Source organism: Astyanax mexicanus, chromosome 17 (genome assembly GCF_023375975.1).
Source record: "Astyanax mexicanus isolate ESR-SI-001 chromosome 17, AstMex3_surface, whole genome shotgun sequence".
NCBI lineage: Eukaryota > Metazoa > Chordata > Actinopteri > Characiformes > Acestrorhamphidae > Astyanax > Astyanax mexicanus.
Genome location: NC_064424.1, coordinates 9,446,001 through 9,462,901, shown reverse-complemented (window position 1 = coordinate 9,462,901; position 16,901 = coordinate 9,446,001). Strand labels below are relative to the sequence as shown.

At 40.6% G+C, this 16,901-nt stretch overlaps 2 protein-coding genes across 2 annotated transcripts in view; both read right to left on the bottom strand.

Annotated features, from left to right (window-relative positions):
* Nucleotides 1-1,438: 1,438 nt before the first annotated feature.
* On the bottom strand, nucleotides 1,439-4,394 carry si:dkey-183i3.9 (uncharacterized protein C11orf87 homolog). The gene is made up of 2 exons (XM_007254203.4): nucleotides 3,591-4,394; nucleotides 1,439-3,415 (listed from the first exon to the last, which is right to left on the bottom strand). The coding sequence occupies exon 2, from the start codon at nucleotides 3,257-3,259 to the stop codon at nucleotides 2,768-2,770; it is 492 nt and encodes a 163-aa protein (XP_007254265.3). The 5' UTR covers nucleotides 3,260-3,415; nucleotides 3,591-4,394; the 3' UTR covers nucleotides 1,439-2,767.
* A 5,647-nt stretch (nucleotides 4,395-10,041) lies between these two features.
* The window catches only part of ddx10 (DEAD (Asp-Glu-Ala-Asp) box polypeptide 10), a 41,956-nt gene continuing 35,096 nt past the window's right edge, over nucleotides 10,042-16,901 (bottom strand). Inside the window, exons 17-18 of the mRNA XM_022676042.2 lie at nucleotides 16,559-16,755; nucleotides 10,042-10,428 (exon numbers count right to left, since the gene is read on the bottom strand). Of these exons, the coding sequence (XP_022531763.2) occupies nucleotides 10,209-10,428; nucleotides 16,559-16,755 (417 nt within the window). The 3' untranslated portion in view covers nucleotides 10,042-10,208. The remainder of the gene's footprint in view (nucleotides 10,429-16,558; nucleotides 16,756-16,901) is intronic.

The window sequence follows — 16,901 nt, the reverse complement described above, 5'->3', positions numbered from 1 at the left end:
ACCCGGGTTCTCTCTCTCTCTCTCTCTCTCGCTTTCACTTTTCTTACTTTTACTCTTTCACTTCTCCCAACCCTGCATTGCAATTATGCACAATTCCATACATTAAGCATAGTTACACTGTCTCTTAAAGAAATATTTAAATAAATATATAAAATCAATCATCAGTTCTGGCCCAGCGATAAACATTTTTTTTTTATATAACGAAACCCTTTTCTTCTGGAGGGGCAGAAGAGCACCCATATATGGGCTCTCATTAACACTAATGTAGAGGTACATAATTTTAATTTATTGCAAGAAAGGACACTCTGACAGCACTGTATCACTTTCCCCCCACAAGAAGTGCAGCCAAAAGGACACTTTGTCTTTTCTTTCCACACTAGAGGACATTTTTGTTATGGGTTTTAGCAGAAATCACAGTCTGCAAAAAAAAAAAATCTTTTAGGAATCATAATTGTTGCCACTATGATCAGGAGATCACTGGTTCGAATCCTGTTCATGTAGCTTGCCATCAGCTGCCGGAGCCCTGCGAGAGCACAACTGGCCTTGCTCTCTCTGGGTGCGTAGATGGCGCTCTTTCCCCTCATCACTTCAAAGGGTGATGTTAATCAGCACAAGGCGTCTGTGAGCTGATGTATCAGAACCGAGTCACTACGTTTTCCTCCGAGCGCGCTGTGATGCCACACGGCAATGCTGCATCAGCAGCAGTTTAAAAAGAGGCGGAGTCTGACTTCACATAATTGTTTCCACATCTCTTTGCACAGGGCCTCAAGTTCTAAGACACTCATGGGTTGTCTTACAGGCTGAACCACGGGTAAGTCCCTCCTTTTTTTTCATTAGTGTAACTCAGAAACAACTCGGGCAGTTTTAATTACTTTTACATTTAACACACATGTAATTTTGTATATAATATGTTGTAATAAAAGAGAGTTCATATTCATAAAGTTTTAAGAGTTCAGAAATCAATATTTGGTGTAATAACACTGTTTTTTAATCACAGTTTTTTAATTACATCTTGGCATGTTCTCCTCCACCAGTCTTACACACTGCTTTTGGATAACTTTATGCCACTCCTGGTGCAAAAATTCTTGTGATCATCCATCTTCCTCTTGATTACATTCCAGAGGTTTTCAATTTCGTAAAATCAAAGAAACTCATAATTTTTAAGTGGTCTTTTTTTTTTTTAGAGCTTTATACTTTATGGATTAGTAGACACACACACACTTGCCTGAAGAACATTTTTTATTATGTTCTTTATCTTCGTAACTACAGTATGCCTCAAATAATACACTATAAAATATTGTATATTATAAGATTTATATAGTAAATAAACAGGAAAACATTTTCTTGTTGTTTCATCGCTGAACTTGCTTCAGTGGGCCTTCAAAGCTGACAAAAGTTTTTTTCAAAAATGTGCTGTGTACCATCATCATCCTCCTCCTCCTCCTCATCATCATCATCATCATCATCATCATCATCATCACCTCCTGGTTATGGTTATGCATTTTCTGACATGAACGCCATGGTATTCTGACTAGAGTAACTTCTGAAAGAACTTCAAGAATAATTAACGAGTGAATAAACAGTGACTAAAAATGACAAATGACAAACTCATTGCATCAATTGTTCACTTACTAGACAGCAGCTCCATTTTTTTCATTTCATTTCTTTTGTTAAAGTTCTGGATATGTTAAAGTAGTGCAGGCAACAATACAGGAAGTCCTGTTTTTACTGTTCTTACAGTGCTGGCTTTAGGAGTCAGTTTTTTGTTTCATAATACAATATAAGGACAATATTTGGACAGTGTCCTCTATGGAAAACATTAGAGTGGAGGGAATTCATCAGAGTGATCAGAACATTGGACAATGTTCCATGTCCAGTTTGATGATGCTCCTGTCCCCGCCTCCTTCTGATGTCCTGCAGCTGTCCTGTCCGGCTCTTTTACCATCCATCACAGTCTAGTGACGATGCAGGAGGGAAGGTATGTACAGGAAAGAGAGCGTTGCTCATGTGGGGGGCTGGGACTTTTTCTAGCTTACATTGTACAGGGAAAAGACAATGAAACTGAAACACCTGGTTTTAGACCACAATAATTTATTGTCCCGATGGACAGTTGTGGTGGAAACAGGAGAGTTGAGGTGCACATGGAATTCTGCCGTGATTTGATCAGCCGTGGTTTTTGTATTTGGAAACAATCCCTTTCAGACAGCTTCCTCTTGCGTCCACAGTTAATCCTGTTGGATGTGGTTGGTCCTTCTTGGTGGTATGCTGACATTACCCTGGATACCGTGGCTCTTGACACATCACAAAGATTTGCTGTCTTGGTCACAGAAGCACAAGCAAGACATGCACCAACAATTTGTCCTCTTTTGAACTCTGGTGTATCACCCATAATGTTGTGTGCATTGCAATATTTACCCTGCTTACCCTGCTAATTGAACCTTCACACTCTGCTCTTACTGGTGCAATGTGCAATTAATGAACATTGGCAAACAGGCTGCTCCAATTTAGCCATGAAACTTCACACACTAAAAGGACAGGTGTTTCACTTTCATTGTCTAACCCCTGTATGTCAGCGTGGACATAAATTCCAGGAATTCTTTTGAAAACCAGTGCAAGGTAGACTGATTGATGGATGGATGGATGGATTTCCAGGGTTCCTACTATTGCTAACAGGGAATTACGTTGGTTTCCATTGTTTATTGGTATTTGATGGTGTATTATTTCTGCATATTTACAATTTCCAAGTCCATCATATGTCCATAGGTTATCATGACACAGCAACAGCCTCGAGAGCCGCTTCCTCCACGCCCTTCATGTCCTCATCGACTGTGGGCAAAGTGCTGGATGGATCATCAGGGGTGGTACATTGCTTGGCAGGTGAATCTGAAGCAGGTGATGCTGACCGAGCCTCAGCATCCTTGGATGCGGGACGGATGATGGTGCAGCGTCCCGAATCAGGCTTCCCTCTGGCCGGGACGGGGCTGCGCTGGTCCCTCTCGTACTCCTCCTGCGCTCTCTCCATCTTTCTTCTCTTCATCTTGCCTTTGTGGCAGTGGTGCGTGGTCAGAGAGAGCATTACGATCACCACAAACACGATGCCCAGCAAAGTGAGCGCATAAGTGGAGGAGAAAGCTGGCGGGAGGTGCTGAACTTTCTCGGCACATGTGGCATTGCAGTCGAGCCCCTCTCCTCCGAAAGCCACAGTTTCACCCGATCCTGATGCTGCTCTGGAGCTCATGGTTAGAAGACTGAAGGGCATTGTTTTAATGTTTAAAGTCCAACTCTGGGCGAGAGAACAACTCTAGATCAACTTTAACACAATCCTGGACTGGGAAGACCCTTAGAACCTTTGACTGGATTTGATGGGTTGGTTTGTTCCTGGTTGGCTTTATGCAGAGAGATCCCCTTAGAACTGCTATGGAAATAAAAAAAGGGCTCAATGAGAAATGAATGTACGGGACGAGATAACATGCAATCACTTAAAAGCAGGCTTTTAATTCACTGCAATGACTGAAATAACTGCCTATATTTCCTAAAATGCTGAAATACATCACAATCCACATCTACAGCTGTTTCCAGCATTGTCTTACCTGATTACAGTTGCCTGGTCCCAGCAGAGTCCGAACAAGCGACCGTGAGAATCCACACACTGACACACAGATCCAAACACACACCATACAAGGTGGTTTGGAAATCTCTCAGAGACTTAAGCCCCGCTCTCAGACCCACCGGATCACTGACGTTTAAGCTCCGCCGAAAGCAATCCAGCCTCCGGTACCTCCAATCCAGCAGCTCCCAATAATAACGATCACAGCTCCAGCAGGAACACAGCGATAACCCAGCAGCAGCTCCAGCAGCAGCAGCAGCAGCTCCTCCAGACGCGTCTCCAGCAGCCCATTTAAAACCTGTCACACAGTGAAGGCGTGGGCTGGCAGTGTGCACACAGCAGCCTGGGTAATCCTGTAGCTCTGCTCTGCATGCTGAGCACAGACTGCCTGCAACTAACCCAAAGCAGACAGAGAGAGAGAGAGAGGAGAGCACACAGCTGCGCGGAGAGCTCTGTCTAGAAAGCTCTGTGAAGAAAAGCTCTATGAGGAAAAGCTCTGTGAAGAGGAGAGAGGGTCGCTGTCCAGTGCTGAACGCCTCCAGCAGCGAGAGTGGGGCTGGTTGGATGGTGGGATGATGGGATGGTCGGCTGGCTCACTCTACAACATGCTCTATCTGGACCAAATCTGGACAGTGGCTTTATTTAGAGAGTACTGCTATTAATAGCAAACCTGCCACTTCATATTAACTGAGTTTTAGAACGAATAAAGAAAATGTAGGCTTATTCTATAATCATTTTATTAAATACAGATGAATTTAATGCATTTGATTGGGACAAAGCATATTTTGCCTTACAGAATAAACTACCTGTGAAATTCAATAAACTAATTTTGAGTGTATATATGTATAGGCATTAAATAGACTCTACACTACAAACCTGGATGAGCTAAATTTACTTAAATCATTTGAAAAATAATAATTTGCAAACATTTTTAGATATGTAACATCCTGAGCTAATTAAAATGAAAACTTTACATTACTATACCTAAACTGTAAGATCATTTTTTTTCGTAAAATCAATTGCTTTGCTCAATAATTCTATATACAATTACTGTATACGGTCAACTGTGTTAAATAGATTTGCATGGATTCTTTTTTTATACAAAATAAAATAATTACTATAGTGAACAGTTAAGCACACAGCCAACACGGAGTTAGCAGCTCAGAAAATGATGCATGCTTTTACAGCCTAGTTAATGATAATATACAGGTGCATCTCAAAAAATATCAAAGAAAATCACTGGAAAGTTACTTTACTTCAATAATTCAGTTCAAAATGTGAAACTCTTTATTATTATTATTTTTATTATTATTATATTATTTAGATGTATTACATACAGAGTGATCAATTGTAAGCTCTTATTTCTTTTATTATGGACGAAATCCCAAAAATCAGTGTCTCAGAAAATTGAATATCATATAAGACCAATTGGTACTTTTGGCAGTGTGCCAAGTCCTGCTGGAAAATGAAATCTGCATCTCCATAAAAGTTGTCAGTAGCAGAGGGAAGCATGAAGCGCTGTAAGATTTTGCGGGAAAACAAAACTGCACTGACTTTAGACTTGATAATAAAACACAGTGGATCAACACCAGCAGATGACATGTCTCCAAAACCATCACTGATCATCAGTAAATTTTACATTTTATTTGTAAATCAAGGGAGCAGAGTCTGGAGGAAGAGTGGAGAGACACAGTCCAAACTGCTTGAGGTCTAGTGGGAAGTTTCCACCAATCAGTGATGGTTTGGAGAGACATGTCATCTGCTGGTGTTGATCCACTGTTGGGTTTTTGGTTGTGCTTCACTTCTGCCAGCCTAATTTTACCCATTACATGGGGTTGGTGTCATATGTATGGGACATTCTAGTTTTAAATGTATGGGGCATTTAACATTGCAGTGGAGCTATCTTTATCGCCTATAGGACAGGATACCTAAGTCCTTAGTCACAAGACAAGTGGCATGTCAGTGTACAGGATACCTAAGACCAAAAAGTGCTATTGAAGCATTTTCTTAATTGCTGTTCAAACCAGAGACTCTGATGGTGCCATGACTGGGCACGAGTTCCGCGCTGGGTAGTGACACTGCCTCCCTTGGCACCAGTCTGTTGTGCTTGAATTTGGCCAGCTAGACTTGTGCCAGCTGTGTCCTGTCCGTACAAAATGATCAATTATTTAAAACTGACAGACCTAGACAGGCCTCTAAATGATGGAGATGATGATTACTCCCTGCAGCAACTTGAATTGGCATTTGAAGTGGTTTTAAGGTGGTTTTCATTCACAGAAATGCAGAAACAGTGCAATGCAGTTGTGAAGGTAAAGCCTAGGTAAAGTCTACATTTTAATAAGTATTATACATGAGGAAACATTGTCATCAATTGAGTAACATGTTTTCAATGTCTCTAGATACAGTACATACTAGATCCCCCCCCCCCCCCAAAAAAAAAAAAAAAAAACAGTAGGCAAAGCTTAGGAGGTAGGAGCAGATAAAACGTCCCTCAGGTCTCCTCATTAATACTCTTTAGAAGCACACGGTATTAGAAACTTCTCTGCTGTGAAGCTGCCAAATGAGGGGATCCGAATTTGAAAAATCCCTGTGGGCCCGCTGGACTGTGACGCCCCATCCCATCACCTCCTACAGCGTTGGAGGAGACGGCTGTGGATCCATAGACTGTAATTACCCACATCGATGCACTCATTCGTAAATGATGTGTCCCCAAGCCTGGCCATAACAAATCCAATCCTGTGTGGAATAGTTTTGTAAAGTAAAGTAGAGCAATGCAGAGTGATGTAAACTAGAATGAGAGAGAAGTAGAGCGAAGTAAAGTGAGGTAGAGTGGAGTAGAGCGAGGTAGAGTAAGGCAGAGCAGTATAGAGCAAGGTAGCATGAGGTACAGTGAAATAGAATGAAGCACAGAGAGGTCAAGTAGCACAAAGTAGAGTGAGGTAAACTAGAGCGAGGTAGAGCGATGTAACGTGAGGTAGAGCAAGGTAGAGTGGAGTAGAGCGAGGTAGAGTAAGGCAGAGCAGAATACAGTGATGTAGCATGAGGTAGAGTTAAGTAAAACAGAGCGAAGCAGAGCAAGGTAGAATGAGGTAAAATAAAGAGAGGTAGCAAGAAGTAGAGCAAAGTAAAGTGAGGTAGCGCGAGGAAAAGTGGAGAAGAGCAGGGTATAGGTGGAGCAGAACAAGGTAAAGCAAGGTGGAGTTAGGTAGAGTGGAGAAAAGCAAGGTATAGGTGGAGTAGAACAAGGTAGAACAAGGTAGAATGAGGTAAAGTGAGGTAGAATGAAGCACGGAGGTAGAGCAAAGTAGTGAGGTAAAACAGAGCGAAGTAGATCAAAGTAAAGTGAGGTAGAGCTAGGTAGAGTGGAGAAGGGCAAAGTAGAGTAAGGCAGAGTAGAATTGAGCGAGGTAGCCTGAGGTAGAGTTAGGGAAAATATAACGTGGCAGAGCAAGTTAGCATGAGGTAAAGTGAAGGAAAAATGAATCACAGAGAGGTAAAATAGAGCAAAGAAGAGTGAGGTAAAATAAAGTGAGGTAGAGAGAAGTAGACAAAGTAAAGTGAGGTAGTGGAGTGCAGTAGAGCAAGGAAGAATGAGTTACAGGGAGGTAAAGTTAGGTAAAGCAAGATATATTGTCCATATTAATAAAGCCTATCATGCATGATGAGATTCAGGTACACCAGTACCAACATCCTTCATTCCAAAATATTTAATGGAATATCTTCTAACCTTAAAAAAAGCAAATAGAAAAAAAAAAAGAAAACAACCCTTCATTTTGGGAGGCCGGCTTTTAACATGCAGAAAGCATTCCCTTTTTCATTTGTGAAGGAGAACGAGTGAGAGAGAGAGAGAGAGAGAGGCACTGCGATCTGTGCATTAGCACTAATGATTGTGTCTTCCCATTGTGCTTGAAGCACATTGTTATTCAGAAACGGCCCGAGCGCAGAATTGAACCTTTCCACGCCCTTCTGTGCCAAAATAGTTATTGGAGCAGAAGAACAGCGGCGAGGGAAACGGCTCTCCATGCAGGAAGCAAGGGTCTCCTAATAAACTCACATCTGTGATGGATGACTGTGCACCCACCAAGCCAAAACACAAAAGAGTCACTCCGGCCCTCCTGCACACAAACACAATTCATCTACACGTCTGCCAGCCCTGTCCTCAGCTCTGCCTGCTCGCAGCTGTGATGGTGAAAAGAGGAGCTCGGGGATAAAACTGTAATAAATACTGTACATCATCTCACCCCCCGACGAGTCAGGAAACAATTCACTCCCAATTCCAACACGCAGATTAAACTGCTTTCAGATTAGGCTGCAAATAGAAAGGAAGCCATTGTGATTTCACAAAGCCGCCCCAAACCCACCATTTACTGACAAAATTAACACTCAGAAAACACAAACACAAACAAGAAGGAAATCTGAACCTCACACAGGAAGAGCGACGCTGAGATCAAAAAGATTACCCCACCAAAACCCCACAGTCATGCAAGTCCTTCAAGGCAGCCATTCCGAGGCCGCCAATAAGACGACTTCAAAGTAGCACACATGCTAAGCCATGGCGGAGAGTCAACGTTTCTCATGTAGAGCCAGGCCAAGCAAGGCCTCTCCAGAGATGAGCTGGCTGAATGTAGATAACCGAATACTTCAGCACACAGCCTTTGTGCTCCGACTGGTGAACAACGGAGGCCAATCGCAGTGCCTCTCCCCTCCACTTCACTCTCCGGAAGGGGAACGGAGAAGAAAACCGCATGCATGCTAAGCAGAACCGTATTGTTATTGGACGCACGTTCAAACGGCATAAAAAGAAAATAACATCAGTATTTAAATTAAAATAAGATGCAGAGGGAGGCTGAGAGCTGTGTGTGTTTTGTGGCAGGAAGACTGGCACAAGCAAAGTAGTTATTTTTTCATTCACCGTACTGCGACAAACTGGCACTTTTAGGCACTTGCTGTATACGCTGTATGTCTGGAGATGAACAATAGTTGACTGTGATTGTTCTTTCAGTGGATAAATAGTTTGAATAGTTTATCTTGGAACAAACTGGTTTAACCCCTTTTTACAGTGGCCAAAAAATGCAATTTTCACCTATTTTGAGGGTCATCTGTTCAGTTTAGAATATTTTTTAAAACACTCCCTGTTCCCTGGTGATTAATGGCTCATGTGAAAGTTGATATTCAATTCGGCCCCAAAAATGGACCCATTGGTTTTCACTATTTGATAAATTAAATAACCTCTTATTGATTATATATTTTTATAAATATATATAAAAAAATTAAATCGCCTATTTTTGTCCCACACAAATCATATCATGAAAATAGTTAAGATCCAAAAATTAGAGCCTGAAATCTCTGTTTCTGTGTGTATTTAGTTCAGTCTGATTATCTATGCACTGCAAAAAAAAAAAAAAAAAAAAAAAAAAAAATTCTAGCTGTTTTTTGCCTCTATTGTTTAAAAATATATAGTTTTTGAATATCCTAAAAAAGATATTATACCCTAAAATATAGTGCAATATCACCCACCCCTAATTATCACATTAGGGTACAACTTTTTGCTGTTTTTAGCAAAATAAAAAAAATCACACTGTTCTCATTTCCCATTATATAAAAATAATTCTAAGCAAGCGAAAAGATCTAATTTCAAGGCAATAAATCTTAAATTTTTATCTGATTATACTTTTTTTATTACTCATTAAGCATTGAGTAAGTTTAAGATTATTTGGCTTATGATACGAGTAATAATCTTAATCAGTCTTACTAGTGCACCAACCCATTTGGTCCGGATTTTCCAGTTTCACTCCATTTGAAATTGCAGGTATGAAATGTGCCACAACCCAAAGAGGTTGTCCCAGACTAACTAAACTAAAACTATTGATGCAGTTTGTTTGTAGTGTAAAACCTCTTTTATTTTTAGATGGGTTAAGGCAGGCGATTATCAGCCATTAAACAATAGAAGATGAAAAAGAACTGGGGATGTGCCAAAATTTGACTTCTGACATGCCTGTCATGCAGCAATATGGCTACAACAGAATATGCTGGTGATTCCTGTATCTACTGTAACTGTAGATTATCCCTTAAAATCTATAAACAAAAACACAAAAATCTGAGGATAATCTGCTATGCTCATTCTGCTGCTTCATACATTTGCAAATTTGACACAACACTTTGCTATGTCTTTTCACAAATCAATTAAATGTCAAGTACAGAAGGGATACAGCCTGTGTAAAAGAAGAAAACAGGATGTGATTTAGTTTGCTCGCTAAACTGCGGTGTAAAACCATTTTTGTGCTTGAGGTGTGAACATGCCCTTCAGCCACCTGCTACAGAGCCAAATGAGAGTCTCTGATGATCTCTATATCTAGATAATAAGAGATTTTAAAGGAGAAACTTCAATTGGAAAATTCACTTAGACCTTTCTGAACAGAGTTAAACCAAATCGATCAAATTATTCCATTTTATTAGACAACAAAAAGGAAAACCACATCATATATAAATGTAAGAGATGAATGCTCTTAAACTAGAGTCCATTATGAATGGTATACATGAAATATATAAACGGGAGGGGGTGGGGACAAACTGTGGTCACATGGTCCTATTTCCTATTGAACTAACTCTGGTTGCCCAGCAAATGCAGCACCAGCTCTTCGTCCTCTGCCAGAGAGAGACCAGTGTCCAGAGGCTCTGCTGCTGAGGAGTCCTGCCTGGCCTTTTTCCTTCCAGCTCCCCGCTTATCTTCATACTCATCATCTTCATCATCATCCTCCTCATCGTCATCCTCATCATCACTGCTGCTGTGGGTTCTCTTTCGCCCAGTAAGCTCAGAAGTGCTGTGTCAAATCAGGAAAATAACAAAAGGTTAAAAAAGGTCTTTTCAGAAATGATTAGGAACAAAACAAAAACACTGCAGTGACAATTAAGGGGGTTTTCATAACTGAATTTTTTTCTAGGTAAATTGAACCAACAACCAACACCCAGGCAATCACTTTTATGAATTTTGTGTGCATCTGTGTTACAGTGTAAATACAGTGCAGCTGTAGTACCTGTACAGCAAATTAGCAAGCTAGCTTTCTAGCTGCTTTTTTTGCCTCTGTTGTAAAAAAAAAAAAAAAAAAAGCCTTCCTCACTGTGTTGTCGGTGACATATTGTAATGTATGCAATAATATCGCCAACATTTTTTAATATCCTTAACAATATTATTCCCTGAAATATCATGCAATGTCACCCACTTTTTTTGCTGTTTTTAGCAAAAGAAAAATCCACACTGTTCTCATTTCTCATAATATATCTACTACAGATTATATCTGTACAGTATCATTTTTTTTTTACTTTATTCCTGGATATATGGAGATATTTGGAGTGCATTATTAGTATCATGACATTCTGGATCATTGGCTTGCGTTACAAATCTAATAAAATTCTTGTATTTTTTTATATCTCAGTTTGTTCTCAGAGGATTGCCATATCATATCGTTTGCAATAATAATTTTAATTATTTTTTTTGCAGTAGTTATTCTTGAAATATTTTTTTTTTATTATTATTATTTTATTATTATTATTATGTTTTATTCGCCAAGAGTATTGTAATCACGAAAATACCATAAAATATAGTGATATTATTTTAGGAACATATCGTCTACCCCTAAAATGTGGTTTGTGGATAAATACAACCCACTGGAAATTAAACCTCTTGATCATACCCGTGTGAAACCCTGCCTGCGTCCATTAATCAGATTTTTTTTTCTTTTTGCATACACAAAGTAAAAAACTGGGAAGATGTTTTTTTTTTCCTGATTGTGTCCAAACTTGGGCTGCAACGATTAATCGATATAATCGACAATGTTGATTATTTAAATTTGTCGACTACAAATTTCATTGTCGACTAATCATAAATTTGTAGCAGTACTGCGTTACACAAAGTGCTGGGGACAGAAGCGCAATAAGAGATGGGTTAATAAATCACTTGCACAGATTACAATCAACTTAGTCTGTCTCCAAAAGTGTGCAAACACAACAGTTTACATATTTACTTATTAAGTATCAGTAGTTTCCTTGTTTAAACAACATGTAGACATTTAAATGGCAGTGGTGTGCAGTGAATATAGTGCGTACCCCTTCTGCAACACACAGTCGCAATTCCATGATAGTTAGCTAACTACTGAACTAATCCAGCATGCCCGCTGTTTTACAACTAATCAAAGCTTACCCCTTTAGCACAGCGCTCAGAAAGGGTTAGACAGCCATGGCCCCGCCCCCACAGTGAAAATCATGAATGTGATTGGTTAGATTGTCCTATGACATTCCTAACAGGCTCATTACTACACCCTTCTCAAAATCAGGAGAAGGGTCCACACAGACACGTGAGCAGACACGTGGTTAGAACAGCTGTCAGTCATATAAGAGTCCTGTAGCAACTGAAAAACACAGACTACTGCTTTGAATTAGTTTTTTATATTAGTTAATTTATAAAATAAGTCCATACACTTACAATAACTATAATAAATATTTCCTGATAAAAATATATGTAATTATTTACATGCACTTATTATTTACATACACCCCTTCTCTGAAGGGTTAGAAGGGCCTGAGTGCCCGCCACTGTTAAATGCCTTTTAAATCTCATGTATAGCTGTTGTTTTTCTGTTGTTTTAATAGATGGAGGACACGACAGAAATAATCATGACTTATCAAGTAATCTAAAACAATAGTCATCAGTCTATTTGACTACCAAAATAATCATTAGTTGCAGCTCTAGTCCAAACAAAGCGATTATAAGTTTTTTTTCAAAAGGGAACAATAACATTCAACAGTTTAAAATAAGAAACAGTCAATGTAGATTTTAATTTTAAATCAGGTCATTTTTTTTTTGTTTTGCTAGAGCCAGAGCAGCAAGAGCAGGGCTGTGTGAGGCGTCTGCTCTCAGACAGTGTCTCTGGGCAGCATTCCCTCCAGTCTTCTGACAACTTTAAAGAGCCTGCCAGGCTCCTGTATGATGAGGGATGTGTATGCATGAGCACACTTCTGCACTGCTCCTCGGATTATCCCACTAAATGAGCCCAACTAGGCCTACTGCTGAATTATTTAAACATCTCATCTGAATCGTTCCTCTGACGCTGTTTTTTTTTGTTGTTTTTTTTTGTGTGTGTTAACAATGAACTATCAGCACAGAGCCAGGGTAAATAACGGTGCGTCCAAGTGCTGCACTTAATACAGTCCGCTCCTGAACGATGTTGTCCTATATAAAGCTATGTAAACTAGATCAGTGCACTCGTGTGCATCCCGGACAGCTAATACTTTGAAAGCCTCATTGTCGCCCAGAGACTTTTTGCATGAAAGGGCATTAAATGCCATTGGATCTATTTAACAGTCAGGCTTGTAGCGAGCACACATCATCAGCCTTTTAAGGCCCGTTGACTTCCACTCACTCCCATAAATCACTGGCCAGTTCACTCACCATGCACTCGCACACACACACACACGCGAGAGAAAGGGAGAGAGACGGAGAGCACGGCAGAATTTGGATGAGAAAGCCCTGGCCAAGCTCTGACTGCAACAAGAGGCATCGACGGGGCTGTCCATAAAGGATGCAGCAGAGCTAGAAACAATATAGCTCAAGACGTGTCTAATGCAGGCGGACAGGGGATAAAATAGCCACGGAGGGGCTGCGCTCCAGTGGTGGGGCGATGTGTGTGTGTGTGTGTGTGGATTGGAGCCAGGCAGATGCAGCCAGTGACAGGTGGTGTGTGTGAGGGCAGCGGCGCGTGCAGGGAGGACAGGTAGCACACACAAATGAGAGGAGGCTTTAGAGCAGGCCCTGGCTCCGGGCCCAGCCATAAAGCAGCAGCAGCGGCAGCAGCGGCTGCTCTGGAATACAGCGGGACCGGATAGAGTGAGAGTGAGCAAGAGAGAGTAAGAGAGAGTGAAAGAGAAAGAGAGAGAGAGAGAGAGAGAGAGCCCATCATATTTACAGCAGCACCAGCCTCTCCTGCATTCGCAGAGTGTAGCCATGCAGTAAACACTCAGCCCACAGCCATTAATCAGACGCAGCGCTGCTGTCGGAGCCGCAACGAGCCGCCAGCATCACCTGACCCACACTAGCCCATACACACCACAGAGAGAGAGAGAGAGAGAGAGAGATGAATGAATGAATAGAAGAGTGCGAGAGTAAGGAAACAAACTAACAAGATAAGCAATGAAAGTAAGGAATGAGAGAACGTGACAGTTAAAAACAGAGAAGGAAAGAGAGAGAGAGAGAACGAGAGAGAGATGAATGAATGAATGAATAGAAGAGTGTGAGAGTAAGGAAACAAACTGACAAGATAAGTAATGAAAGTAAGGAATGAGAGAGCGTGACAGTTAAAAACAGAGAAGGAAAGAGAGAGAGAGGGGGGGATAGGAATGAACGAATAGAAGAGTCTGAGAGTGAGGAAATAAAACAACAAAGAATGAAAGCAAGGAATCAGAGAGCATGACAGCTAAAAAAAAAGAGAGAGAAAGGGAGAGAGAGATATGAATAAATGAACAGAAGAGTGTGAGAGTAAGGAAACAAACTGACATAAGATAAGCAATGAATGTAAGGAATTAGAGAGCATGACAGTTAAAAAAAGAGAGAAAGAGCGAGCACGCGAGAGAGAGAGAGAGAGGAATGAATAGAAGAGTTTAGAGAGAATAGAGAGTGAAGAAATAAAATGACAAGATAAACAATAAAATAAAAGGAACGAGAGTGTGACAGTTAAAAAAAAAGAAAAAGGGAGAGAGAGATGAATTAATGAAAGAATGAACAGAAAGTGTGAGAGTGAAGAAATAAAACAACATAAAGAATGAAAGGAAGGAAAGAGAGAGTGGCAGTTAAAAAAAAGAAAAAGTAAGAGCGAGAGAGAGAGCGATGAATGAATGGAAAGGAATAAACAAAAGCCTGTGAGAGGGAGAAAAGAAAAGGAGACAGGGACCAATGAATGTAAAGAATGAGAGTGTGACAGCTAGAGAGAGAGAGCAGGAAAGAAAGTGAAAGCTAAAAGAATCAATGAGTGACGACGAATAGAGATGAGTAAGAAAAAAAAAAGAAAGAACGAGTTAGTGTGTGTGTGTGTGAGTGAGAGAAGGGAAGTGGATGCCCGAATGAAAGAAAGAACAAAGAGAAGAGAGACAGTGAGATAGATTTTTTTTTTTACTTTTGTCTTTATTCAGGTTTTTGTTAACGTGAGAAAAAGAAGAAGAAAGAAAGAGAAAGAGAAAGAGAGAGAGAGTGTGGGGTGAGAACAAATAGGAATAAAGTTTGAACTGACGATTAGACGACTGGCTGAGGAAAGAGGATCAAATGACAGAAGCCAGGAGAGAAAGAGGAGTGAAGATTCACCACAGCAGTATAAATCGTCAGTACAGTACTCCTCAGGCAGGACCACATTACCTCTTCCCTCCGTCTCCCACTTTAAATCTGAATGTAATTACACATTTTATGGACTATCCCCTGCCAGAGCGGGATCAATGCTTTACACTGCCAACCAATAAATGAATCTGCTTCTTCTATAAGGGAATAACTCCTTCTGAGAAGCAATTATGCAGTGGACTCCAGGACTGATACACACCGGGCCAGTGTGCTGCAAAACCTAATGAAACTCTGTAGACCCAATATGGGCAGGAGAAGCAGCAGAGCCTGCGCAGTAATTAAGTGCTGGGAGAATCAATTTCTCATTTTGGGATAATTAGGGGATTATGATTTGGTGTTCTGGCTTTGGTTTACTTGAAAAAGAGATTTTAAACGCTGCTGATTTACTGTATATCTCGGTATATTTTACAGAAAAGTGCCTAAACTACGCAGAACAAAATCACTGATAATTTAAGTTTTGTCTTGCATATAGCACATTATACAACAGTTAGTTCCGACCTCACAATCTGATTGGTTGAGAAGTGTTCTAGCCGTGCTGATACTAAACTTGTATCACTCCGCCGACGCGTTGCCCAGTAACGGCGTATACACACAGGACACCCGCAGCAGCGTTAGCTTAGCACAGGCTAGCGCTCAGCCACGCCACACTCGCAGCCCGCAGCCCGCAGCGCTGGCTCGTCTTTTGCGGAAAAAAGGAAAATTAAAATCGCTCGGTTACTGCCGTCTGACAGCCAGAACGCTAACCAGCCAGGCTAGGCTAAGCTACGCTAAGCTAATGCTGAGCTAAAGCAAGCTACGCTAACCTAACCACAGTCCAGCCGGCTAGCTAAAACCTACACCACCCAGCAAAACAAGCAGAAATGCTCAAAAAAAGCGCAGCTTTCACCTGAAGACGACTCCTCTGAGCAGGAGAGGAGAGTAATAGCGTTATTTCACGCTCCTAACATTACCATCTTCACTTATTCCCAATTTTGCTTTCAAGCTAACTTTCGTGGTGTTAGTCTGTATAAACCATACACCGTTTTGTAGTTAAGTTTCAGTTCTGTTACAGTTGTTGTGGACTTATTTTTTGGCGGAAGGCACAGTCCATATTAAAGCATATTCATTCTTACTTTCTTAAAGTTCTTTCATTTATATTCTTAATTCATAAAAAAAAAACTGTTGTATAAAAGCAATAGAACACTCGAGGTCATGTGTTATCACAAATAACATCACGGCTGTGATGATCTACGACCGGATCACAGCCGTGATGTTATTCATGATAACACTCTCCCTCTCGTGTTCTATTGCTTAAATATTTTTTGTAATAAAACATTTACAAAAATGTGAGGCATGTACACACTATTGTGAGACACTGTGCTAATGATTTGGTACATTAAAAAAAAAAACAGATTCCTTAAGAGAATCAAATAAAACATCATCAGTTAAATGTAAGACATGTGCCCTTCAGAAGATGCTGCTGTAGAACGTCTAGTCATGCATACCAATAGGAAAACAGTATAAAAAAAAAACCAGGCAGAATTGTATTAGCATAAGTGGTAAAAGCTTTTGATTTTTCTTAAAGCCATTCTTACCCTTCATCATCCTCATCGTCATCCTCATCCTCTGAATCCCGCACTTTGTCAGGGTCGGGCAGTGTGCTGGGGTCAAATACTTCATTACTAGCTCCCGCCAAGTACACCACCACTCCGTCATCTTCTCCTTCATCATCATTCTCATCATCTTCTTCATCATTGCCCTCACCACCACCACCAGCTGCAGCTTTCTTCATCTGTTTGACACAGAAAAAAATTTAAATTACATATCTGAGCTCATTTACATCAGCCTTCTCATCCGTGAGATTGGTCAACCAGTGTATTTCTAAAATTCAGCTCTGGGGGGGAAAAAAAAAGAGACCACTTAAAAATTATGAGATTC